At 50.8% G+C, this 25248-nt stretch overlaps 9 protein-coding genes across 9 annotated transcripts; 5 read left to right on the forward strand and 4 right to left on the reverse strand.

Annotated features, from left to right (window-relative positions):
* Positions 1-462: 462 nt before the first annotated feature.
* Positions 463-2055, reverse strand: CDV56_108787 (mitochondrial 37S ribosomal protein mS29; the record flags this gene model as incomplete). The annotated part of the gene is made up of 2 exons (XM_026762406.1): positions 463-1334; positions 1422-2055. 2 exons carry the CDS (start codon positions 2053-2055, stop codon positions 463-465), a joined length of 1506 nt encoding a protein of 501 aa, XP_026618846.1.
* Positions 2056-2422: 367 nt separating this feature from the next.
* On the forward strand, positions 2423-3154 carry CDV56_108821 (ribosome biogenesis protein RRS1; the record flags this gene model as incomplete). The annotated part of the gene is made up of 2 exons (XM_026762440.1): positions 2423-2481; positions 2551-3154. 2 exons carry the CDS (start codon positions 2423-2425, stop codon positions 3152-3154), a joined length of 663 nt encoding a protein of 220 aa, XP_026618847.1.
* Positions 3155-4164: 1010 nt separating this feature from the next.
* On the reverse strand, positions 4165-6286 carry CDV56_108850 (putative Rho GTPase activator (Bem2); the record flags this gene model as incomplete). The annotated part of the gene is made up of 4 exons (XM_026762469.1): positions 4165-4826; positions 4875-4969; positions 5021-5693; positions 5755-6286. The coding sequence occupies 4 exons, from the start codon at positions 6284-6286 to the stop codon at positions 4165-4167; spliced, it is 1962 nt and encodes a 653-aa protein (XP_026618848.1).
* A 3585-nt stretch (positions 6287-9871) lies between these two features.
* On the forward strand, positions 9872-11111 carry CDV56_108936 (Rab geranylgeranyltransferase subunit beta BET2; the record flags this gene model as incomplete). The annotated part of the gene is made up of 5 exons (XM_026762555.1): positions 9872-9970; positions 10030-10315; positions 10384-10750; positions 10836-11012; positions 11069-11111. The coding sequence occupies 5 exons, from the start codon at positions 9872-9874 to the stop codon at positions 11109-11111; spliced, it is 972 nt and encodes a 323-aa protein (XP_026618849.1).
* Positions 11112-11781: 670 nt separating this feature from the next.
* Positions 11782-13605, forward strand: CDV56_108960 (uncharacterized protein; the record flags this gene model as incomplete). The annotated part of the gene is made up of 1 exon (XM_026762579.1): positions 11782-13605. One exon carries the CDS (start codon positions 11782-11784, stop codon positions 13603-13605), a length of 1824 nt encoding a protein of 607 aa, XP_026618850.1.
* A 704-nt stretch (positions 13606-14309) lies between these two features.
* On the forward strand, positions 14310-17822 carry msh3 (mismatch repair protein MSH3; the record flags this gene model as incomplete). Its single annotated transcript, XM_026762611.1, has 3 exons — positions 14310-15108; positions 15186-16282; positions 16341-17822. 3 exons carry the CDS (start codon positions 14310-14312, stop codon positions 17820-17822), a joined length of 3378 nt encoding a protein of 1125 aa, XP_026618851.1.
* A 1232-nt stretch (positions 17823-19054) lies between these two features.
* CDV56_109062 (40S ribosomal eS28 domain-containing protein) lies at positions 19055-19461 on the reverse strand (the record flags this gene model as incomplete). The annotated part of the gene is made up of 2 exons (XM_026762681.1): positions 19055-19164; positions 19242-19461. The coding sequence occupies 2 exons, from the start codon at positions 19459-19461 to the stop codon at positions 19055-19057; spliced, it is 330 nt and encodes a 109-aa protein (XP_026618852.1).
* A 559-nt stretch (positions 19462-20020) lies between these two features.
* HIS1 (ATP phosphoribosyltransferase) lies at positions 20021-21271 on the forward strand (the record flags this gene model as incomplete). The annotated part of the gene is made up of 4 exons (XM_026762692.1): positions 20021-20037; positions 20331-20779; positions 20843-20980; positions 21036-21271. 4 exons carry the CDS (start codon positions 20021-20023, stop codon positions 21269-21271), a joined length of 840 nt encoding a protein of 279 aa, XP_026618853.1.
* Positions 21272-21686: 415 nt separating this feature from the next.
* Positions 21687-24341, reverse strand: CDV56_109096 (uncharacterized protein; the record flags this gene model as incomplete). The annotated part of the gene is made up of 1 exon (XM_026762715.1): positions 21687-24341. The coding sequence occupies one exon, from the start codon at positions 24339-24341 to the stop codon at positions 21687-21689; it is 2655 nt and encodes an 884-aa protein (XP_026618854.1).
* Between the last annotated feature and the right edge of the window lie 907 nt (positions 24342-25248).

Here is a 25248-nt window from a genome sequence, read left to right on the forward strand (position 1 = left end):
GTTTGGGGTTGGCAGGCGAGGACGAGGAGCCTTCGATGATAATTTCTGTCGCTTTTCTGGATTTCAATGCGAATGAACACTTGTGCTGTCGGTAGTACCTCTCGAGCGTCACGGTTGCACTAGATTCAATCTGCCTGATATCGCCGGAAGACCCTACGCGAGCTCGGTGTGTCTATAATCAAAGTGAAGAATTCCGGATGTTGCCCATCATGAAAGGAGACGCGCCATCAGATTGAAGAAGCGAAGTCGATTGTATGTTTTGAAAATTCCATTATCGCATACAGAGACACAAGAAACCTAACACATCCGGTGAAGTACAGATATTTAATGAAAAGCCGAACCCCATCCTTTATAGCACAGCATAATGGACGGAAATTCAATGCCACAAAAGGTTTATACACAGAACCGCAGCAACCCAACCAGTGCAGCTCTAGATGAATAAATGACGTTGCCTGGAGTCGCTTAGGCCATCACTCTAAGCCGTCTTCCCAGCTTCTCTAATTCTCCAACAACGCCTCCTCCGGCCAAGCTCCACTTCTCCCCAACCCACTCGTCATTGATGTTTTCCCGCAGAAGTCCACTGCGTGCGAAGTATTCCATGAAGCCTCGAGCCTCATCCCTTGTAAGGCCGCCAAGAGTCTGAAGCTCCAGAGCACCCTCCTTAGCCGAGGCGGGTTTAGGAGAGTCGAACGCGTCAAGGATGCGCTTGTCAACCTTGCTGTAGGGATCGGCCTGAGGGAATTCGGGAGCGGAAGGACTAACACCAGCCTGGCGCGCGGCTACCTGCTTGAGAGCAACTTCGAAGCTGTAGATGGTGGGATTGTTGGAAGCGGAAGTGGCATAGAGCAGCATGCCCCCGTTCGGAAGGGTAGGCTGACCAGCACCGGGCTTCAACAGCGAAAGGAAGTGTCTTACGAAGACGAGATCATGAGCATGAATGGGCTCAAAATCAGCACTTCGGTATTCAGTGTTCCTCATCCAGTGTGCCAGACCATCTACAGTAGCAAGAATGGGAGGGCGAGGCTTGAAGGCCTTCTCGTAGCCGGGGGACGCAGAAGTTGCAGTAAGTTCAGCCCACAGCGCTTCAAAGACAGGCCAGGCGACAGCAGGATCGTTAATGCCAAGAGTAGCAAGCTCTGCCAGGTTCATGCTGGGTTTCACAGCCGACTTGAGAGCGGGATGCGCCCGAGAAACCTTGAGCCCCAACAAAACCTCCTCGTTCGCTTTGACCGTACGAGACAACAGGGCAGCTGTTGCTTCATTCTGGACATATAGATCGGGGACTTCGTCAGAGAGGGGCGCGTAGCCGGTGTGTGCGATGACCAGGTCCTGGGCTAAAATGTTCTGTAAGCCCACGTACACCGATGAAGCAATCAAGCAAAAAGAAAATCAAGATCCAGGTAAGCAGGGTCGCAACATACGTTCAGGAACAGTAAATACGACCCATTTCTTGGTAAAGGCCATGGCCATGGCTTGCAGCAGGTGCACACTCTTTCCCGTTCCTCGCACACCAGTAACGATCTTCTTGATCACCTTGCCCTTGTCTTCGCCTTCACTCGAGATCATGTCGAATTGTCTTCCCAGCTCCACAGTCTCCCGTCTTACCACCGTGCCGGGACGGCGGAATATCGACCAGCCCTGTTTGGGCTTGAAAGCCTGCACAGCTCTTAACGGATCGATCAGCGGCAGGGGCAGACCCAGGACCGTTCCGCGAAGGCGTGAATCCACCATCGTCTCTGCTGTGAGGTCCTGCATGCCCTCAACCTCAAGGGCGTTCGGGTTACTGAGAACGATACGTTTCCGGAGCGCCTTGCGTTCTCCCACAGGCGGCGGACGGGCCCTGTCAACGGGCTTCTTCTTCTTCATCTTGGCTGACTTTGCCTGACGGTACTTAGGAGGACCGTCAAGACTAGCTTTCTTCTTTGTTGGGTTCGCATATTGCACCGGTGATGAATGAAAAGCCGCTACTCTGGGTGTTGCCAACGACGGTGGGAGAAAAGCTCGAGGCGTCGGACGAAGCCGCGTCAAGCAGCTCCAGCAGAAAGAGGAAACCATTGCGACACACCGGCGCAGAGGCCAGCGTTAACCGATCAACGGAGGCGGCTGGAAGGTTGAATGAAGAGGGAGACAGGTTGTTGCTGCTGATTGCCCGAGTGTATCAAGCCAATGCGTTTGGGGTCTCGGAGCAACATTTTCGAACTTCTCCCGTTGCTATTTAGGGCTTAGCGTTGTGGCCATTCTAAGCATGGCATCGGAACTTGGGTTAAAGCGGCCTCCCAAAATTTATTCCGCAACCTTTTTTTTTTGGCCCACTTCGATCAGGATTAATACTGGTCCATGATAATTGTCTACATTTCGCATTTTCCAACTCCACAGGTATATACTGTCATTCTTCAGAATCGGTCTAGGCACCCTTGTCACAATGGCCGAAGTTGAAATGACGACCACTGCCTCTGAGGCGAAGCCCAAACCAGAGAGACTGTGAGTACAATGCCCATGGGCATGACAATAACCGCCTCACTGCAGATGCTGATTCTTCCGATTCCCCAGTCCTGTCACAGTCTCCAAGCCCACGCCGTACACTTTCGACTTGGGCTACCTGATGGCCAATGATCCCAACCCCCTCGAACTCCCCCGCTCAGAGCCCTTGAACCTCTCTCTGAAGGCCACCGCGCGAGACGGCGCTCAGTCCCTCCTCAACCAGCTCCTCACCACCTGCCCGATTACATCTTCCGCACAGAACGGTGTCCTCCTCACCCTCCCTCCCCCAACGACTGTACTCCCGCGACACAAGCCCCTGCCCACACCCAAGCCACCTACCAAGTGGGAGCTGTTCGCACGCAAGAAGGGTATCGGCAAGTACAGCAACAAACCTGGTGCTGCGTTGGCGGACAAGGAGCGCCGCAAGAAGCTGGTCTACGACGAAGAGAAGGGTGAGTGGGTACCTCGCTGGGGGTACAAGGGCAAAAACAAGTCGGATGATGAGTGGCTGGTAGAGGTCAACGAGAAGGACTGGAAGAAGGAAGAAGAGGCGGCGGCTAAGGGTAGTTCGATCCGTGGCTTGTCGCGTGCCGACCGTAAGGACAGAATACGCCGCAACGAGAGGAAAATGAGATCGAACGAGCGGAGATCCCGCAAGTCGGGTGGTGGATGAGCGAGTAAATGCGATTTCGGATGCACTGGACTGTTGTTCTTCTTTCATGTGTCTCAATCACTGGGCTTGGCCAAACAAAAGCAGGAGTTTGGATTGGAGTCGCCGGTCTTTCTATTGTTTACATCACTTTTACGGATTTTCATTGTTGGACCCAAACAAAAGCAAGATCAGATTAATGCATCATACCCCGATCATCTGAGATATCAAATGCAAAGTCTTAGAGCTATGTGTTGGGCCCATTCACCTTCGTTTTGGCTTTGTACTCAAGTTGACGCAGAAGACTTCAGTTTGGCTATTTTACAATAAGAGGCCGATAGAGGCACACGAATGGCGCACAAACAAAGTAAAGAAAGGACAACTAAGGGGTATGCACGCAACGGAAATAAGAAACATCCAGGAAAAGCTCCAAGCTGGGAATCAAATGGCAAAAGAAAAGTAAATGTGACGTTTCAAGTACATGTACGTAAAACAATCTGGACACCAGGATACAGCACATTAGCGGCAAAGGAAGAGGCAATTTGTACAACAAAAAAAATGGTATGAAAGACACATAACCCGACTCCGAGGGCGCCAATCTATGCACTTCTTTCGCAAAGTACCACATTTGCAGAAACGGGAAAAAATGGTGATGAGTGCACGGGAGGAAAGGGTTGAATTTAATAATTCTTCAGCGACTGTGTGCGCGGAAACGAGGAACCAAGATGGCGAAGTAGGGAGAATCACGAATTGCAGCAGGGTCTTGAGAAAACGTCAAGTTCAATGTACAACTTCAAGAAGATTAGTTTGACCTCGGATCCAGTCCGTGTCTTTAAGCACGATGCTTTCTGAAAGGGGCAAGAAGAACGCATCGGAGAATTTTGGAAAGAGGGCGATGGATGTAGCTTGAGAGATGGCAGGCCAGCAGTGTCAGCAACGGTACAACTGCACTAAGGATCAATCTGAGTGGATCTGTCATGACAAAATGATAGTTGAGTTGCGGGACAATGGATGTTTGACCTGAAGAATCAAGGTCATATCTGAATCGGAGACAAGGGGGGCCCGAGCTCGGGAAGCTGGGAGACGCTTCTTGTGTGTGTAGTCTCAATGTTTTTGGGCTTCTGTTTCCGGTTCTTGGCTGTCTCAGGACGATGCGGTGGTTCCTCCTCGGCAGCTGCTTGACTGCTGCCGGAAGAAGATATGGCTCTTTCGTTAGCATCTGAATAAGGTAGGGAAGAGGAATCAACAGCTCCCGTCTTCGAAGATGTGGCCTTCTCCTTTTCATCCATCTCCCTTTCAAGCTGCAGATACTCTTTCTCTGTCCAGCAACCCTGCCAGCAATTCTTCCAGTCGCATACGAGAAAATGGAAGCAAAAGGCGTCAATCTTCATGCAAGGCTGGAAACAGATGCAGAGATTCCGATAATCCATCTTGTTCTGATCGACATAAGAGTGGAGGAGATTGAGGTGGCAGGTGATTGCGAAGAGAAGGTAGTAGTTGTAGGGCGGCAGTTTCGAGAGCTCATCTTTCAGCAGTTGTGGGGCGGTAGTTGCGCCCTCGCATTTTTCAGCAATCATGGCCTGGGTATCCTTCGGAAAAAGTTCGTCGGGCAGCTCCCGTAGCCAAGCTTTAAACATAGATCCAATTGTATTGATGTCATAAAGATCCGGCTCGTCAAAAAGATTGATGTCGAGTTCTGCGCAGTTAGCGATGGAGACATGAGAGCGTGTCCAGCCCAGCTTACCTGTATCAAACCGCCGTTGCCAATGTTTTACTTCTTTACCACTACCGGGTACGCGGTAAAGCCCTTCTTCCTCGCAGCCTTTGTAATTGAGATAGCTGATGTGATGTTAGTTTAAATGAGGGCCAGCTCGACAAACGACAACTTACTCGATGCAACGATATGGCAAAGCAGGCATCCAAAACTCGGTCTTGTCTCGGCAATCTTCAAGCCTCTTTGCTATGCGTGTTCGTCTGGCCTGCTCGATAAGGGGGAGGTTGATGACAGAGCAGACATAGTTATCATCGTTGAGTAATTCACGTTCATTTGTGCTGCCACTCCTGGTGATCTTCCCAAAGAAACCTTTTCCTGCCTTTCCGATCCTGTCTGCAGCACCACTGGAAGACTGCTTGAGGTTGTTAAACAGCGCAGCAGAAGCACCTGACACCTGACTTAGTGAAGCCGAGGGCACCATTGAGCCGACATGATTTCTTTCTTTCCGAACCTGACTACTGCCTGGCTCTCCGGCGCGATCGACGGCATAGGTACGGACTGCGGCATTCCCAGCTCCTTTGAAGCCGCGGTCTTGTCGCGACGTAGCTGTCTTGGGGGTCATCTCCGCCTCTTGTTTGCTGCTTTCCTCAAGCTTCATTAAAGTCGCTGACGGACGCCGATTGGCTATTCTGTTTAACGCGGTGTCGTCCAGCCTGATGGAACGAGAACGCGACAAGAGATTGGCAAAGCGCGGCTTGTTCTTCTTCGCAAAATTTCCGGTCTCAAGATCGCTGCCAACCTTTCTTGTCTCCAGCGGTTGAGTATTCTTGACTTCGACCGTATCGCCGTCTATCAGACCTGCCATTAGTATCGACAAAACTCAGTACATTGTATGAAGCGTGACGCTTACTATTTTCCTGTTGGGCTGCGCGCTCGATTGTACCAGGAAGATCTGGAGTCGACTCGTACAATTTGGAAGCAATCTGGGTTCTGCGATCCCTAGAACTGCCCCGGCTCTTGGGCTTGTCCCCCGAACTTCCCGAACCGTCCGAGCGCTGGGCCCTATGTGCAGTTTTTGGTGCCTTGAGGCTTGCAAAGAAAGAGCGTGACGGTTCGCGACTGTGCTTGGGAGAATCCCTTGGTGAAGGAGGATATGGAGGGATGGCTGTGAAACCGGGAGTGGTGGGTTCGGCCGATTGAGCAGAGGAGAGTGGGAAAGTAGGACTGCTCGACTTGCTATTGGACTCTTGTGTTACAGGGCGGATGGTCGCTCCCTTGAAGAACGGCGAGCTCGACGAGGATTTGGGAGAACGGGGTGTCAGGGGACTAGCTCCGTCGGAGCTTTGGGCACCGGGCGTAAGTGGAGACAAGATCTTCGCATTCGCCTGCAGGGTGAAGGAGCTTAGATCTAAATTGGGAACGGTGGACTGTCTCGAAGGCATTTTCAGACGTGCGTCGTTCGCCGGGCAATTCGCCTGAAGGAGTGTCGCGGGAAAAAAAAAACAGTCAGGGCGGGAAAAGTGATATATCAAGTGCCCACTCGATGTGCAAGTTCTATGAGGGGACTCTAATCGATCAGCCTGCGAGAGCATGGATCAGTACAAACTGGGAGATTTTGACCGACAGGCAAATCACCGGGAGCTGACACATGAGTAAACAGCCCCAGGCGTATGGACTTACCCGTCTGAGTCTTTTCCAGTCGTCCAGATGACGGAGCAAATTCGACTTTCCTCCAAAAATGTCCGAGGGAAAGGGGCGCGAGAGACCGTCTTCTGAGATCACTCTGATGAAAGTATTGGAACGGAACCAGCCTTTCCAATACTTCTTTCGATGCTTCGGATGGTCACTATCGGTTCGGATCGCCGTTGAAGGGGGTAATATGGTTTGGGGGTTTGAGATCTGTCAAGAAGTCGCACGACCATTAGTGAGATAGTAAGGAGCAAAGCTGGCTGTATGAATAACGAAGAGATAAAAGTATGTAGAATGATGTCTTTCGCCGCAAGGAGCATGACTGAATGTAGGGGTCTCATAATGAATCAAGGCGAGCTATAAATAAAGCTGACATTGACATAATCTCAACCCCTTGATGACCATTGATGAAGCGCACCCTTCAATGAAAGGGATCATCACAAGAGATAATGGGAGTTTGGTCTGAATTTCGCTCAACAAAGACACCTTTCCGACCTACCAAAGTATGTCGCCCCTCATACTCTTGAAAGCTCTCTGTCCACGCCTATTCTCTTTGGCTTTCCATCAATCGCAGTGAAAGGCGAGCGATCCACGAAATCGTTGCTCACGATGTGATAGGCAGTGATTATTGAACGAATGTACGCTAGACTAATGCCTTGAATTTCGCGTGTATGTTTTGTGGGATTGTTTTTTTCTCCCCCTTGTGGGATCGAGGGGCGGTCGGTGAAGAGTGTACAAAGACAGAAGCGATGTTGATGTAACAGCAAGCGCGACGACAATTTCCAAGTGGCTAGATGTGAAAGAAGAACTGTTAAAGAGAAAAGAAAAAAATCAGATAGGAGTTACAGTTCCTCCAAAAAGCGAAAGTGAAAGAAAAAATAGCTATGAATGAGTAGAATGGGAAGTCTTGTGTAAGTAGGGGCTTACAGTAAGTAGTAGCAATACTAGCAGTGGACACAAGAGGATGGTTCCCGCACAGACTGGAGTGGTATCTCGCAGTGTCGCTGACTCGCTCGTCGCAGCGACGACACATTCCTTCTTGAGTCCTTGGGACCTTGACAGGCGTTAGTTAGATAAGGCAATAATAATGCAAGCGCGGCTGCGTATTAAGCTAAGAAAAAGGGGAAGATTAGTGCCGATTGAAGTTTATGGCGAATTGGTAATTGCTTTATGGATCTATAAATGTCTAGTGGGCACTTCAGGTGCCACCTTTTGTGTACGTGCTTGTAAGAGCAGTGGATAATATTAATGTTCAGTCTCAATCTTCTTAATTATTTCCAGTATGATCATCGAAACTTGGATCCAGAATTCCAGACAGATAAAACATATCTTAGACTTATCTAGAGGAAGATCATCTGTGTCCGTGGCTGGTTCAATGACGCTGTGTCAATCCGAAGCCAATCCTCGATTGAAGGACAATGATGATCAACATTTAACACAATTGTACAATGAAATTCTGTCTGGGCGCATTTATGCTCTGGGATCAATACAACGACCACTAGATGAAATCTTACCCTCATGATTCTTGCCTCTACTAAGTTCTGAAGCAGTACTCGGTGCTACTGGCACGCCTATTGACCATCTACCAATACTTTTGTCATACCAACTTCGCTTTTTGTTTACTTCAGGGGATTTTCATACAGGCACCAAATAGCCTAACACCAGACAGTACCATGTTCCTTACACCGAAAAATAATTCCTAGTGGTCAAAAGAATTGGCTCTGACAGTTGGAGCCTTGGACGGGCTGATGTACACTCCGGTTCAAAGCATGCGATTGAGACAATGGATTGGTCAACCAAATATTGCCGGAGGGTCGAGTTACCTCATCTTGTCGAATCACGAGGTTGCATTCAATCTTTGAAGGAATGGATGGGTACCTGGCGGCTAGTAGTAAATTAAGTCGGTATCCTCGGCCTCAGTATTTGTTGTTAACTTGTTATCCTGAAGTATATGCTTTATGAATATAAATGAAAGGGGGAGTATCACCACCATGATCTGTTCAGTTGAAGTTTATTCATAGTTTATACAGGCAACAGAGTAAGTAGTCTTTGTTCTTTACAACCTCTCCTTAAGCATTGTGTGACTTAAAAGTTGTACCTACTATGGTACTACATACCTAAGGTACTGTCTATCAGAAAATGCGTAACCATGGGTCAAAGAGATCATTCTGATACAACCGGTGGGGTGACGATAAAAAAAGGAATCGTAATGTCTCAAGTCTCACTTTCACACCAACGTCTGGTCTCTTCGGAGTCTACCTACTACTATCTTCTGTAAGACTGTAAATGTAAGTACACTTCCATTACCCCGCTGGATTCTCGCTGGCCCATGCCGATCTATCACTCTATCAGTGTATCAGCTTACGGAGTAGTGCCTCAGGGACTTTCTATCCTGTGCGCAAAGCGATCATGGCATTTCACAGCATTTATCAAGGGCAAGAAGTCTCAACTAAAAAGTCGAACACCCATCGATTCGATGCACCCCGAAGGTCGCTGATAGTGATCAAAGTCCTCGAGCCAGATTAGTTTGTGCTTGAAGATTGAGCATATGTAGTAGATACTATGGAGCAGCTTCTCTAATCGACTTTCTTATGGAGGTAACCAGCTTACGTATGCACATCTTGATACTCCTTAGAAGTCATATCTAATGTATGGAAACAGAAAATCAGAAAAAAAAAGACATTTATCTAGATATTATTATTACTATTCAGTATTCAGTTATTATTAACATACTATTCACGTGGTTCACACTTCCATGGCTTCACACCGCTCTTGGACTCGATTGTGCACGGCGACTTGGCGAGCATGGCGATCCATCCCTTCTGAAACAAGCCCCGCCCTTTAGCCCCTGTGGCTCGCCTTGATGACGCTAAGTCACGTGGCAACATGCCCCTCGCTGACTAGCGAGTAGCGACAAATCAATGTGATTCTTCCACTGCAGAAATTTATCCCCTTCCAATGCTTCCATGGAGGCTGGCAGGCAGTTCCCTGAGCCATACTAATACAACCAGCGAAGCCAGGCGACTTGTTAGCTGCTTCTCCCCACGGAATACTGCCTGCACTTGTGGCTTTTTCTTTTGTCCTTCTTTCAATCCAGTTTGATTGATATCATGCTCTAGCCTCTTCTGGCCAGTTCGCTTGGAGAACAATCTGTGTAACTTTGTGCCTGGGTCTCAGACCTTCAGTACTTCTGCTATCTATCTAGCCGTGGATCCGATTGCACAGAATCTGCTTCGCCTACTTGAACCTGGTTCCGGGCTGATAAGGAAACTTCCAGCTCTGAATTACTAACCAAGCTATTCTTCCGAGTAAAATAATTCTCCAGCCCGGAATTCAAGATGTCTCTGGTCTCGGGTCCTGGTAGGGCTGTTGGCAGTCTTCCAGATCACACGTTGTGTGTACACAAACATGTGGAGTACATCAAGAATCTGGACAGCGTGCGTGATACTTATATCTTCTCTTGATGATGGGGAAGATGGTTGACAGCTGACGCTAGAGGCGGGATGAGCTGGAATATTGGCTCACAGAGCATCTTCGTCTGAATGGCGTATACTGGGGCTTGACAGCCCTGCATCTTCTTGGCTTCCCGGAAGCTCTCCCTCGGGAAGAGACTATCGACTTTGTTCTCTCCTGTCAGCGCGAAAATGGCGGGTTCGGAGCTGCACCCGGCCATGATGCACATATGCTTTACACTGTCTCAGCTGTGCAGATACTCGTAACCCTGGATGCGGTCGACGAGCTGGAAAAACGTGGTTTGGGCGGCAAGCAGAAAGTTGGATCTTGTATGATTTTGACTCCCACTCTTGTGGTCATCTTCAATTCGCACTTCGATCATGCTAAATAATCACAGTCATCGCAGGGCTACAGGACAGGACGACAGGCTCATTCATGGGCGACGAATGGGGTGAATTGGATACCCGTTTCGTCTATGGTGCCTTCAATGCCTTGTCACTATTAGGACTTCTGGATTTGGTCGATGTCACTAAAGCTGTCGCCTACATTCAGAAGTGTGAAAACCTGGATGGAGGATACGGGATCTGTCCCGGAGCCGAATCCCATGCTGGACAGGTCTTCACCTGCGTGGGAGCGTTGGCCATTGCTGGACGTTTGGACCTTGTGAACAAGGATCGTCTTGGTGGCTGGCTCAGTGAAAGGCAACTGGACAATGGTGGGCTGAATGGACGTCCTGAGAAGTTGCAAGATGCTTGTTATAGCTGGTGGGTCGGGTCCAGCTTAGCGATGATTGATAGACTGCACTGGATCGATGGCCACAAACTGGCTACATATATTCTTCGCTGTCAGGTGTGCTCGCCTCGTTGTCTACCAGGGTATCGTCAGAACTGACTCGTTGCAGGATCCGGAAGCTGGCGGTTTCGGAGACCGTCCGGGTAACATGGTTGATGTTTTTCATACGCATTTTGCAATTGCTGGCTTGAGTCTCCTGAAATTCGAAGGCGTTCAGGAAGTAGATCCTGTTTAGTAAGTCGCCTGGCACGATCCTCTCCTGTGACACATTTTTGCTGACCCGAAACTAGTTGTATGCCCAGAACAGTCACAATGAAATACTTGAAAAAGTAGCACCTTTCCAGCCAGTAATGGCTCAACTTTGACCCCAACCGTAATCAATTCGACCTCCTGCAATCTAATAACCCGTTGTTCTCTACCATCCATGGACTATGGGATACAAGGCAGGAGAAAAGAAATGACCATTGCGACTTATTTCCGCTTCATATCATTCCACAATTGCCTGATAATAGGCTGTTAAGACGCATTGGCACAATCTATCGCAAAGCACAATCTAATTCTCCTCTTACTAGATAGCTGATGAGATGAATCAAAAATATTTTCCCGATTGTTACAATCCATCCTCATGTTGACTATCGACTGCACCTGATGTCCCTTCTCCAAGTTGACTGCTGTAGATATGGGACATCCCCGCCACCTTCCCAATACGGACATCGAGTCAATTACAGGCAGGCCCTTCTGGAAGCAGCAATGTTTACACAGCACACCCCTTCGCACCTCCATCACCTGCTTGGATGGCAATGCGAATCTCAAGGCAAGTATCTGTCCATAATCGTCACTTCTTCTGCAATCAGACAGGGTTTTCACGGTCAGGGCCAGTCTTTCTATCTTGGATTTTTGTTCTGCTCTTTTCCGTGTTCGTGCAATTTTCGGGCTACATCTCTTACTTGTCACTTCCTTTCAGATCTCGCTCGGGTTGCATCCTTCATTTCGACTGCCCAGGATGGATGCTGAAGCACTTCAGTGCAACATCTGTCCCAAACGGGCTCGATTCAGCGATGTATCTCATTTGTTGACCCACGTCTCATCAAAGGCCCATCTTTCTCATTACTTCAAGCTTCAAGTGCGAAGCCATCAAGAAATTCAAGCCAGGAACCTCCTCGATGAGTACGACAGATGGTACAAGGCCAACAACTTGGCAAAACTACTTTCTGATCGGATGGCATCCAAAGAGGCTCGCAAAAGAAAGTCTCATGGGAATTCACTCGCTCTTGCTACATCATTGACTGCTCGACGCGGCGCTGGATCAAGAGACACGCCCAGAACTATATGCCCTCCATCTCATCAGCCTTTACCTGAGTTCCTTGACCCACGTCTTTCTGACCCTCATCTGAATGGTAACCCCATTGTGAGGAGCGGAGATGCTTCTCTTTCCACTCATCATGAAACGTCAGCTTCGTCGTCGGCTCCTGATCCTCAGTTTCTTGTCCGAGCAGGCTATACCCTGCATTCGAACGATCCGTCCCAAGAGCTTGCACCAGACCAATGTAAACATGAACCTGACTTTGAATCCGAAGAGGAGGGTGTTTCCAACACGCAAGTCACGCCGAGCCGGTCAATGAAACTAGAAAGCAGATCGGCCAACGCTTTCCAACCCTTGAGCACCGGCTCCGTCGATGGCGACCCCTTTGTTGACGACAGTGGAAGCTTTGATTATCTCAGACTAGTCGAAGGTGACAAGGAGAGGGCGGATGAGATGACAAGACTGAAGGGAGTACTGTGGCCTGGCATGGATATTTTTGACTCTGCCACAGAGCAGATGAGGCGTAAGCGCAACCAGAAGAAGGATGAGAGCATACTCAAGATGATGGAAAAGACCTCCATGTGTGTCGAGCCCACGGAACTTGTGTTTTCGCCAACAGGCATCCTGCGAAAGCAACGTGTTATATCAGGCAATGTCGAAGATAGCAGCCCTCTCAAGGGAGAGACACCGATCCCTAAGAGACGAGCCCCTCGCCCGAAGCGTGCACTTTCCCAAGTTGACTCTAATGTGCCGCGTGGACAGGATCGAAAACGGATCAAGAAGGCTGCGAAACGCACGGCAACCAGACGCGAAAGCGGCTTGGTCAGATATGACTCTCAGGCTTCAAGGAATCCCGGGGCTCAGTTGCCATATAAGTATGGCGTTCATCTTCGCTCCTCTTACGAAGACGAGACGGAAGAATTCAGCCTGGCGGTGAATGGTCTCGAATCCAGGGCTCGCATTGGGTTCACAGTGTTTCAAGACGAATCTAGCCAGCACATATCGAGCTACGATGAGCCATATCCGCGCTTTGGAGTATCGAGTCCTTCTCGAGAACCTTTTTTTGGACATGGAGCAACAGCTGAAAGGAGAGTCAACCGCTTTTCGGGTAATCATGCTCCTTTGCCTTCGGGAAGGGTCGCTCATGCTTCTGAAGAGCAAGAAAATATCGACCCTATGCTAGACGCTCACAGACGGGTTAAATCCCCTCTACTGTGGCAATCCTCAATGGTTAGGCCGCAGCACGCAGGCGATACAAGTTATACACCGCAGTATTTCTTCGAAGAAGCTCAAAGCAACGGACTGAGTCCTTTTGAGAGTCATGGCTTCTACGCTGGATATACGTTCAACCCATTGGCTATCTCAACCGCTAAGCTTCCCACTGAGAACCCAATCTTTGATGCTGATGGTCGTCATCCCTCCCGATTGCATTCTATGACACGCGCTACATCGCCCGAGGCGACTATATCAGACGTTGAGGAAGACGACTTTGAGCAACTCTATTTGGACACGAGCTCTCTCTAGTCTCGGCAAAGAGGACATGTTCTCCAACGCCATCATTCTCTCCTCTCAAATCGCATCCGTTGCGGCACGCTTGAACATGAATGACTGATCCTTCTCCGCCACCAAACCGTTGACCTATTTATATATTAGCACTTGCTATCGTCCAGTATCAAACCGGATGTCTGTCCCCAAAAAAGGCACATGATTCCAGGCTCAGAATCGTATTCGCTACCAGCGTGTTTTGCAGTTACCCCAACGGTTTTGTACTATTATACATCTTGACAGTGACCTGAGCGTCGGGTCCGGTAGCATGGAGTTGCATGGTGGAGCATCGCTGTACTATTTATCCGTATACAATAACTCATAACCTTGATTAGACGATTAGATAATCAACCAATGAAGATTAGATCGCGCACACGATAAGCTAGCGTGTTCTCCACGCGTCAAGCTTCATCTCCATGATGCAGCGAAATGGATGATTTTGTGTCCAGCGCTCCTTGGATTCATACACAGAATCAGAAGCCTTGAATCGGACTGATTAAGGAAGGAAATATCTAAAAACCTTGTAATCAGGTGCAACCCACTGCTAACCGCTCAAAAGACATCGGAAGATTCATCGCCACTTCTTTACTTGCGATGCCAAATTCCGCGCCTCTAATCTGACCTCGGCCTGCTTCGCGTTGACCATTCGACTCGGAAGTCCACAGAGACTTCTGAGAAATAAAATGCCACTAAGTTCGTCGCAGTCGTCACCGGCGTCCTCACAGAATCTCAAGCGTAAACAACAGACCATTTCCAGCTTCTTCACGAAGAGGGCGCCGGCAACAGAGAAGAGAACCAACGACAACGAAGATGGGCGAGCAACGAGCCAGAAAAAAGCAGATATGCCGCTGCGTGAAACGACAAGGGATCAAAATGATTTGGTGGACGACGAGGACGAGGACGAGGATATAGTGGTCCCGGCTCCGAAGCGGGTTAAAACGAACGGAGTTTATTCCGAGAACGAATTTGGACGCAATGTTAAAGAAGCGTCGAATGCTGCACGGGGACGAGATCATCCATCAAGCAGCAGCCAACGCACCAATCTTTACAAGTTTGCTAGCTCTCCCGCTGACGATGCAAGCACCGAGAAAGCAGACGATCCGGAAGCGAGGCAGCGGCAGCTGGAACGCGAGAAACTACACAAGCTCTTTGTCAAGAAGCTGGGGGGAGCCGACTGCCTTATCGGAATCGGTAGGAATGCCGCGACTGAGGCTCCCTCTGGCGCGGAGGAGGTTGCGGAAGGCGACGAGGATGATGAACCCGCACCTCCGCCCCAGTCAAAGGGGAAAGGGGCGTCGAAGAAGGGTGGGAGCAAGCTAACTCCGCTGGAGAGGCAAGTGATTGAGATCAAGCGCAAGCATATGGACACGGTGTTGGTGATCGAGGTGGGCTACAAGTTTCGGTTCTTTGGCGAGGATGCGAGGATCGCTGCTAAGGAATTGAGTATTGTATGCATACCTGGCAAAATGAGGTTTGATGAACGTAAGTCAGTTCGGAATACTTCTTCTGTCCTCTTGCACTGGGGATATGATTGCTAAAGGGTATGCAATTGCCAACAGATCCCTCCGAAGCTCATCTCGATCGCTTCGCATCCGCTAGTATACCGGTCCACCGATTACATGTGCATGTGAAGCGTCTCGTAACAGCTGGATACAAGGTCGGCGTGGTGAGGCAGTTGGAAACTGCCGCCCTCAAGGCCGCTGGAGACAATCGTAATGCTCCTTTCTCCCGGAAACTTACCAACCTATACACGAAGGGAACTTATGTGGACGATGTTGAGGGGTTGGATGGTGCTACACCTGCTGCATCAGGCGGTGCTTCCCCGGCTACCGGGTACATGCTATGCATTACTGAAACAAATGCAAAAGGCTGGGGCAATGACGAAAAGGTACATGTTGGTATCGTCGCTGTCCAGCCGAACACGGGTGACATCATCTACGATGACTTTGAGGATGGATTTATGAGGAGTGAGGTGGAAACTAGATTACTTCATGTCGCGCCTTGCGAACTTGTCATTGTCGGGGAGCTGTCCAAGGCTACAGAGAAACTCGTGCGACATCTCTCTGGTAGCAAGCTGAATACCTTTGGCGACAAAGTCCGCGTGGATAGGGTTGCTAAGAAGAAGACCGCAGTGGCCGAATCACATAGTCATGTTGCGAACTTCTATGCCGCAAAGTTGAAGGCAGCCAATACTGCGGAGGATGCGCCAGCCAGTAACTTACTCCAAAAGGTGCTTAATTTGCCGGAGCAGGTGACTGTGTGTCTTTCGGCTATGATTGAGCATCTCACAGAGTACGGATTGGAGCACATTTTCGAGCTCACCAAGTATTTTCAACACTTTTCTTCTCGATCACACATGCTGCTGAATGCGAATACCTTGGTCAGTCTCGAGATTTACCAGAACCAGACAGATCATTCGGCCAAAGGCAGTCTCTTTTGGACCTTGGACCGAACGCAAACGAGATTTGGACAGAGGTTGCTTCGAAAATGGGTCGGACGGCCCTTGCTGGACAAGGTGCGCCTGGAGGAAAGGGTGAATGCTGTTGAGGAGCTGAAGAGTCCGGATAAAACTGTGCAGGTGGAGAGACTCAAAAGATTGCTAGGAAAGATCAAGAGCGATCTAGAGAAGAATCTGATTCGGATCTACTATGGAAAGGTATGTACATGTGACTTGAATACGCCTGTAGCGGAGCTTTTTACTAAGGAGGAAGCAGTGCACGCGCCCAGAGCTTCTCACTGTTCTTCAGACGCTGCAGACCATTGCACAGGAGTATGTTGACGTCAAGACCCCCGAGGACTCCGGCTTCAAATCGCCCGCTCTCGGTGAGGCTATTGCTCAACTACCGTCAATATTGGAAGATGTTGTCAAGTTCCTGAACAAGATCAACATGCATGCGGCGCGAAATGACGACAAGTATGAGTTCTTTCGGGAATCGGAAGAGACAGAAGAAATTAGCGAACACAAGCTCGGGATCGCGAGCGTCGAACACGAATTAGAGGAACATCGCTCTGTCGCTGCCGAGATCATCAAGAGGCCGAAGGTGACTTACATTACATCGTCGGGGATCGAGTATCTGATCGAGGTTGAAAACACTTCAGCGGCCATCAAACGAGTGCCGGCGTCATGGGTCAAAGTGAGCGGGACCAAGAAGCTTTCTAGATTCCATACGCCAGAGGTCATTCAGCTATTACGGCAACGAGATCAGCACAAGGAAGCGTTGGCTGCAGCGTGCGACAAAGCGTTTGCGGCTCTTCTGGCCGAGATAGCGGCTAATTATCAGGCCTTCCGTGACTGCGTCCAGTCTCTAGCGACGCTCGACTGTTTGCTCTCCCTGGCCGCAATTGCTAGCCAGCCAGGATATGTGAAGCCCGAGTATACCGACCAAACATGTATTCGCGTGGAACAAGGGCGCCATCCAATGGTGGAGCAACTTCTGCTCGATAGCTACGTTCCCAACGATATTGATCTGGATAGCGACAAGACTCGTGCCCTCCTCGTCACCGGTCCGAACATGGGCGGCAAGTCCAGTTATGTACGGCAAATAGCCCTGATTGCCATCATGGGGCAGATTGGCTCCTACGTTCCCGCTCAGTCAGCGAAGCTCGGCATGCTGGACGCCGTGTTTACTCGCATGGGAGCTTTCGACAACATGCTGGCGGGTGAATCGACCTTCATGGTCGAGCTGTCTGAAACGGCAGACATCCTCAAGCAGGCAACGCCCCGTTCGCTGGTCATCCTTGATGAGTTGGGCCGGGGCACGTCTACTCATGACGGGGTTGCCATCGCGCAGGCGGTCCTGGATTACATGGTACGGACGATCCGAAGTCTGACGCTCTTTATCACCCACTATCAGCATCTTTCCAATATGGCGCAATCCTTTCCGGACCGCGAACTTCGCAACGTGCACATGCGATTCACCGAGTCCGGGTCTGGCAAGGAGGAAGAGATCACCTTTCTCTACGAAGTCGGAGAGGGTGTGGCGCATCGCAGTTACGGATTGAACGTAGCACGGTTGGCGAACCTACCAGCGCCGTTACTCGAAGTGGCCAGGCAGAAGAGTACGGAGCTAGAAGAGCAGATTCGCCGTCGTCGACTTGCCGGACTTCTTACGGCTGTTGGAGGATTGATGGAGGATCCTGCAAAGGGGGACGAGGACTTCTTCGAACGACTCATCAGCAACGCGGAGCAGCTGTAGCGTGGGCTTGCAGACCGGTGAAAGACTTTCAGGGAATTGGCATGAACTACTGTACACATAGTAACGACATAGACCGGGCTCAATCATCATACCTCTATTCAGGGTCACCCTGTGGAGTTCTCGTATAGAGTTACCTAGCTTGAAGCTACTACAGATTACGATCTATATCAAGGGCTGGCGATCATCCCACGAGACGTAGCTTGATCTTGACTGGGAAAAGGTAGAGACCCATCGTGACTTGCATTTGGGAGGTGTTGGAATCAGAGACCTTGCGCGGCGAGTCACGACCAACCCCTCTCTGACCCAAGTTCCAACGAACCCTCAACTGCAGCAAAGACCCAGATAAGACTCGATGCAAGTGATAGGTGGTTGCGTGATAAGTCGTATATTTCTCCTCGGTTTCCCACAGATCTAGATCTTCTATAACCCATGCGTCATGCAAGCCATCCTGGACGGAAGATCAACCAGGACACAAATTCTACTCCGTCTTTCACCTTCGAGAAGGGCAATGCGACCTGCGGGCATGACAAGCGACACGTTGACAAGACGCGAAAAAGGGAACAAGGGAGAAGAGTCCGCCCATTCGAGCATCGTTGCTTTCAAATTTTTTTGCGTTTCATTAGAAAGGGTTGAGCTTGGTTTCCCCGTTGGCTCTCTCTTTTATTCCCTGATATCTCGAAGACAGATAGGATATGTAGAAAGATTTGGATGGAAAGCCAAAGTATCACAACCGTTTCGTCGCATCAGCCCATGCAAAGTTGAACCAGCCACGCTTTTTTCATTGCTAGAAAAACTTTTGCCTTTCCCGACCTCCCAGAATCATTTCCAACGCAAGCAAACGTACATGGCCTCGAGAGGGAATAAAAGACGACAACTCGGCGAGAAATTCGACTCGAAATTACCGGAGACGGCGGGCCTCTCTCTCGGATTCGAGCAGGCAGAGGATGTCATCGACCTTGACTGTAGGTTGCGACAAAAATTCCTAGTTAGCCCATGCACTTTTGATATTCGACTCTGGTTTTCCCTTCCGATGGTCCCCCTGTATCCCAGTTCGATATGATTCCGGTTTGCAGTCGCATTCGCATTCGCAGTCATTCCTTTTTTCCTTTCGCTCCTTGTGTCGAGATGACCAGTTTCTTCCTCCATTTTGAAATGTCGCGATCGGATTGTCGGCCGGGATACGAGGACCACCGAAAGAGAAAGAAAACCCCCGAAACCACCTCCCACAAAACTCAATCGCTCAACGGAAATCGCATACCTGGACCCTTGACGTTACGGATGATGCTGCGGGAAGTGTCATCCATGAACTCGACGCGGACCTGGGTGACACCACCACGGGAGCCTAAAGCGAGCAACCAAAAGCAGTTATTATACCAAATCCAACTGCGATATCCATCACTATTTTTGTAGATCACGTACCGGTACGGCCGAGAACACGAGTCACCTTGACGAGCTTAACAGGCTGCTTGGCGGAATCCATCTTGGAGGTTGGGCTCGACGACAGCGAGAGGGTTGACTTGACGGGATAGAAGGGAAGATGGCGGCGTAGGTGGGTTAGATGAGGCCGTACGGGTAGATGGACTGTGTTGCAAGCGAGGAATTTGCGGCGCGGGCTTGTGTGGGTTTCTGTTTTGGGCATAACGCGGGAAACTTTACGCGAGGGCTCAGGGCTAACAGACACCTGGTATTTCAGGCAGTAAATGACCGTGACCGAATGACCAAGGCAGCAATTCAGGCCACAAGGCACCATGAGGAACCGCCACTTTTTTTATTTGCTTTAGAAGAGATCTCAGACTCCAAATGTTCAACCTTGGAATCCTCGTGGTTCAGCAGAATAATGTGATTCGTAGAACCTGTATCTGTATTCATGAATTCGTCTTCCATGTATATACTACATATAGCTATATTTGAATAGATGTAGTCGCGATTGACTCTACTCTACTTGCTGTCCTGCTCTTCTGCCCCTCACCGTTCGAGTCAGAATCTGAACTCCGATTTCGTTCCGCAACTTTCGGTCAACTCTTCATCCCAGGCACATCGCCGACGGCGCCAGTCAATTCCCGTTGAATATACTGGATATCATTGTCACTCACTATTTAATTGCGCTCGTGTGAATAATATCAATCCTTTCCCCTCCAAGCTTGCCGCGATCCCCTACAGAATTCTCATCTACCCCGCGCCGTTGATCGTCAGTAGACATGGATCTCGTCAACCAGTACGTGACCTGCACCAACAAGAACAGACCCTATAATTTGACTCAATTGCTATACCATAAGTCCGTCTTATATCGACTAACATTCTCTCTCAGCCTCGAAGGAAGACTTCTCTTCGCCGTCCCTAAAAGCAAGTTCCCTCTGTGACTCACCTCGTCTTTCGCAATCGCATTTCTATTCTTTGACCACAAGACCCCACGATCGCAACGACGAAGACCCCCCCAGCTAACTCGTAACTCTTGTGCACAACAGAGGGCCGTCTCCAACAGGCTACCCTGGACCTCCTGTCGGGCAGTGACATCCAATTCCGCCGCGAAACCCGCCTCGACATCGCGCTGGTCAAGAATCTCCCAATCGCGCTCATCTTCCTCCCCGCCGCAGACATCCCAACCTTTGTCGGCGAGGGCCGCGTCGACCTCGGTATCACCGGACGCGACCAGGTCGCCGAACATGATGCGCAGCTGGCCGAGGGCGAGGTCTCGGGCGTCGAGGAGATCATGGATCTCGGGTTCGGCGGGTGCAAGCTGCAGGTGCAGGTTCCGCAGAAGGGCGACATCACGGAGGCGAAGCAGTTGATCGGCAAGAACGTTGTGACCAGCTTCACGGCGCTGACGAAAGCGTTCTTCTCCCGGCTGGAGGGTGTGGAGGTGGGTCAGAAGCTCAGCACCAAGATCAAGTATGTCGGTGGTAGTGTCGAGGCTGCTTGCGCTCTTGGTGTGGCCGACGGTATTGTCGATCTTGTCGGTATGTGTTTACCCTTTTCCCTCGGACGTTAGGTCGATCGAGTCCGGTACTGACGGGGTGCAGAATCCGGCGAGACCATGAAGGCTGCTGGTCTCAAGGCCATTGATACTGTCGTCGAGAGCACGGCCGTGCTGGTCAAGTCTAGGTCAACCCAGAACTCCCTTGTTGATTTGATCACCTCTCGTATCCGTGGTGTTATCAGTACGTCCCTCTCACTCTTGTTGAATGTGCCAAATGCTTACGCTCCCCACTACAGCCGCCCAACGATACGTCCTGTGCCAGTACAACATTCCCCGCTCCGAGCTATCGGTTGCCTCGCAGATCACCCCCGGCAAGCGTGCGCCCACAATCACCGCTCTCGAGGAGGAGGGCTGGGTGGCCGTCAGCTCCATGGTCGAGAAGAAGAAGATTGCAACCGTCATGGACGAGCTGGTCAAGGTCGGCGCGTCGGACATTCTGGTCCTCAACATTGCCAACTCGAGAACGGGTTAGACTTTTCTTTTTCTTTTTCTCATTCTTAGAATTCTATGCGGCGCATGATTTGTAGTATTTTTATATCTGTTGGATCTTTGAAGATTATATTCTGCCATACTGTTACGCTTATCACGCTTACCCTTGACTTTCTGTTCCTTGGCGGTTCGCGGAAAACTATAGACCATGGTTGCTTGAGAAATATGAAAACCAATTGGATAAACATGAAAATAGAGCAAGGATCGATCGATATACATTGATACATATCTATATTCTATGTATGAACGATTGGAGATGTAGTATACAAAAGGCGCCATGCAAGGATAGCAGTCAAGTCATTACTCATATTGTCGTCATCATAAACAAGCGCCAGAAATCAGAGACAAAGATAGGGTATCAAATGCATGGCAAACAAATGCCCAGTCCATATAAGCGGCTACGAAGAAGGGCCCAGTCCCACACCCTCCCGTCGGCCACGGACCAAAGCCCGGAGACACTGGCCAACGCCTTCCAGATCCCCCAGCAGCCCAACATGTCCCCGCTCGCTCCTCACCAGGCCACCCTTGATGATCCGGTACCCAGGAGGCAACATCGCCGCCGAGGCGAGACAGACGCCGTCACCGGCCGCGAAGGCCAGATCGTCGTATGCGTCCTGGCGCCTGATCTGGTCGCGCGACCAGACGCGGGCTCCGTAGACGGTGGGGACGGACTTGCCGTACAGCACGGCGGCGGGCGGGTACCGGTTCTCGGACTGGTGGGCGGCGTTGAAGGCGAGCTCCTGCTTGAAGCGCTTGACCTCCGCCAGCGTGCGCTCGAGGTAGGCGAGGGCCGTTGCGCGCGGGATGGTGCACGTCGTGGCGACCTTGGTGTGTGCCGAGCCGCGCAGGTTGGAGGTTGGGCCGACGAGGCCGTCGCCCGTCGGGGCCATGGCGGAGGCCTTGTTGGGTAGATAGGAGACGGGGTCGGTGGCGTGAGGGGCGTTCTCGCGGAGGTGTGGGTGGTGGACGGCGCGTCCGTCGGTGCTCCGTTGGGCGGGCGAGTCGGTGATCTCTTCGGAGGAGCCGTTGTCTCTGCCGAGGACGGTGGAGAAGCGCTTCCTGATCCCCAGATCGGGCAGGTTGTCCTTGAAGCCGCGGGTGGCGGTCAGCGGGGGCAGCGCGGGGCTGATGCAGGGCGAGAGGCGGTATTCGTCCCAGTTCTGGACGGAGAAGAAGTCGACGCGGTATTCTTCCTTGGTGCGTTTGTCGATGAAGCAGTGTCCGTCTTCGGGCAGCAGGGCGAAGCTCGTCCGAAAGGTGAAGTTCACCTGTGCGGTGAGCACCCGGGTACTCAAAAGCACCTCGTCTCCGTTGCGCAGGGGCCCAAGGATGTTGACACATTGCTGTGGGACGCCTGCGTAGAGGACCCCGTCGAAGAGCTCGGGCCGTTGGTTGACGGCATGGCGCGTAATCAAACCCCCCAGGCTGTGGGCAATGACATACGCTCCTCTCCTCTCGCGTGGCACGTCGGGTGCATTGGACGGAAGGCCTTCCAGGAATTTGATCAGCTTCTTCGAAAGCAGGTGCGGACTCAGTCGCCAATCGTAGCCGTAGTCCCAGACGCGGAGCTTGCCATTGACCGCGTTGTCGCACTTTTGCAGTCGCTTCATCAGCCGGCGGCAGATGTCAACGGGCCCGACATGCGACAACACGCCCGAGGGGATGATCGTTTCCTCCATCCGCTCTTCGTCCTCCGGGTTCAAGCCGACTTCGAGATCCACCTTGCGAAGATTGAGGCCCACTTTCATCGGCACCCACAGCTGGCGCTGGGGCGGTTTGGCAGAGCGCAGGACAGAGCCCCGATAGCCTCCCAAGATGACAACGTCGCCCGTCAACTCGGACATGGCTTCGGCCAGTATCGGATGCATCGAGGCTGAATTATTGCGTGGGGATTGCTCGCGCGACTGCGAGGTCTTTTCTCTGAGGATCTCCCGGTGGGACTGCGGTTCGGCAGCGTCATTACTATTGCCTTTTCGATGGGCGACGTCGCTGAGAAATGGCTTGTATCCCCAGTCGCTGCGGAGGTCCTGAAGGTGCAAGGTGGGCATGCTAAGCAGCCGGCTGCTAGAGTCTTGAAGACTGTCCTTGATGGCCTTGAAACGACTGTTGATTTGGGAATGAATATGTTCGTACCGGGGTGCCTGATCGAGGGACGACGCCGTGGACGATGCTCTCAGGTACAAAGATTGATCCGATGAGGACCGCCTGAGCGAGGCCGGGTGCCCGGAGAAATTACCGGGCCTTTGTGTAAATGAATGCTTCGCAGCCGTCATCCCGTTCAAAGGTCTCAATTCAGGAACCGGCTCATCCGCAGCCGTTGGATTCGGGTCTGGAGTTGAGAACGATCGCCGCCTCTGGTGTTCAGCGGCCGCTTGAGCCTGTTCAAGAGCCAGTCGAGACGGCGAAGGCTTCACGGTCTGGCTGCGAGCTCGGGCATGCAAGGTATTTGACCGGAAGGGCAGCGAAGACCGTTTCGCCAAAGAGCCCAGATCCGGCAGAAACTTCCTCAGCCGCAAGTTGGATATGGCATCCCCAGACCAGGCCCGAGGACGCGGCAGTCCATTCTTCAGAATCGACCTGGTGAAACTGGTCCGTTGACCGTCTTTCGCCGGGGGGACAGTGCTCCGGTGCACCCCATTCGGGGCCTGGCCGGCACGAACCGGCAGACCAGCCCCCTCTGGTGGATGCGCATGCGATTCACGAGCATCCGGCAGGGACTCCGGTTCAGAAGTGATCTCGGCAAGAAAGAGACCATCGGAGTCGACGACATTGTCAGGAATGGCATCGAAAAACTTGCCATTGCGCTCCATGATGCGTGATTTCTCCTCCGCGGGCGTCAGACGGGCCTTCATGCGACTCTGCGTTGGGCCAATGCTGACGCCAACCATCTCGTTGGCTTCATCTTCCTTAGCGGCGTCGACAGAATGGTAGCCCAGTTCATCGCTGTCGGAATTGGACTGCAGGACCGGAGATCGATCCTCAGGGCTGGAAGAAGTATCCACAATGGCATTGACCTGATCCTGGCCTTCCGGATTGACCAGCGAGACCGGCATGATGTAGAAGTTGAGGTTGCTGGTGGTGGTATATGACTTTGTCCATGCGGTAGTAACGGGGGATAATGATGATAGCAAGAACGATAATGGAAGACAGATAATAACGATTTATTAAAAGAAGCAAACTAGAACCACGAATTCACATGTGAGAGACACTAAGGCAGTCTAAGGAATGGAGATGTCTGAGATGAGACGATGAAGCTCTAGCTTGTCGTAGTCGTATTCGTAAATCTTGCCTCAAGGAAGAGCAGGAGGAAGAGGAATAAAAAAACATCCAAAGAAGGTACTTTGCTTGATGATGAAATTAATAAGAAATTGATGTCACTTCCTTCTTCTCTTCTCAATAATAATTGGACTATTCATGAATCCTTTTTAACCAACGGAACTTTGTTGGTTTCATTCTTTTTTCCTGGTGGCAGACACACAGGCTCGGTTCCACTGAACAAGTGCACAGCCTCCGGAGCTGCCGGAAGACATTCACACAACAGTGGTGGATTTATGAAGCAATTGAGGGATGATGATTCGCTAGTAGGCAAAAGCTGGAGATGCTTGAATAGATCTTGGCCTAGTTAGCCCCTGATTATTCTGATGCTGTGTTTCATGATGCTATCCATACATTTATTGCTTGTAGACTATACCAGTGGTAGTAGTCACAGTACCTCTGGCATGTCTATAGAAGGATAATCTCCCATATATGCTCTAAAGAAGATCAGACAAATAAGCTATTTTTGACTTCGACCTGGCCATTACCTTACCACTGAATCATAATACATTTAACATAGCGCCTGATACTGATACATATGATACATCATGTCCAGCACCTCAGCACAATAACTAGTACGGAGGACTGGTTTGTTCAAACAATTCAATAACAATTTCATCCCAGTCCCAATTGCAAAATACAAAA

The sequence above is a fragment of the Aspergillus thermomutatus genome, assembly GCF_002237265.1.
Source record: "Aspergillus thermomutatus strain HMR AF 39 chromosome Unknown NODE_3, whole genome shotgun sequence".
Taxonomy (NCBI): Eukaryota; Fungi; Ascomycota; class Eurotiomycetes; order Eurotiales; family Aspergillaceae; genus Aspergillus; species Aspergillus thermomutatus.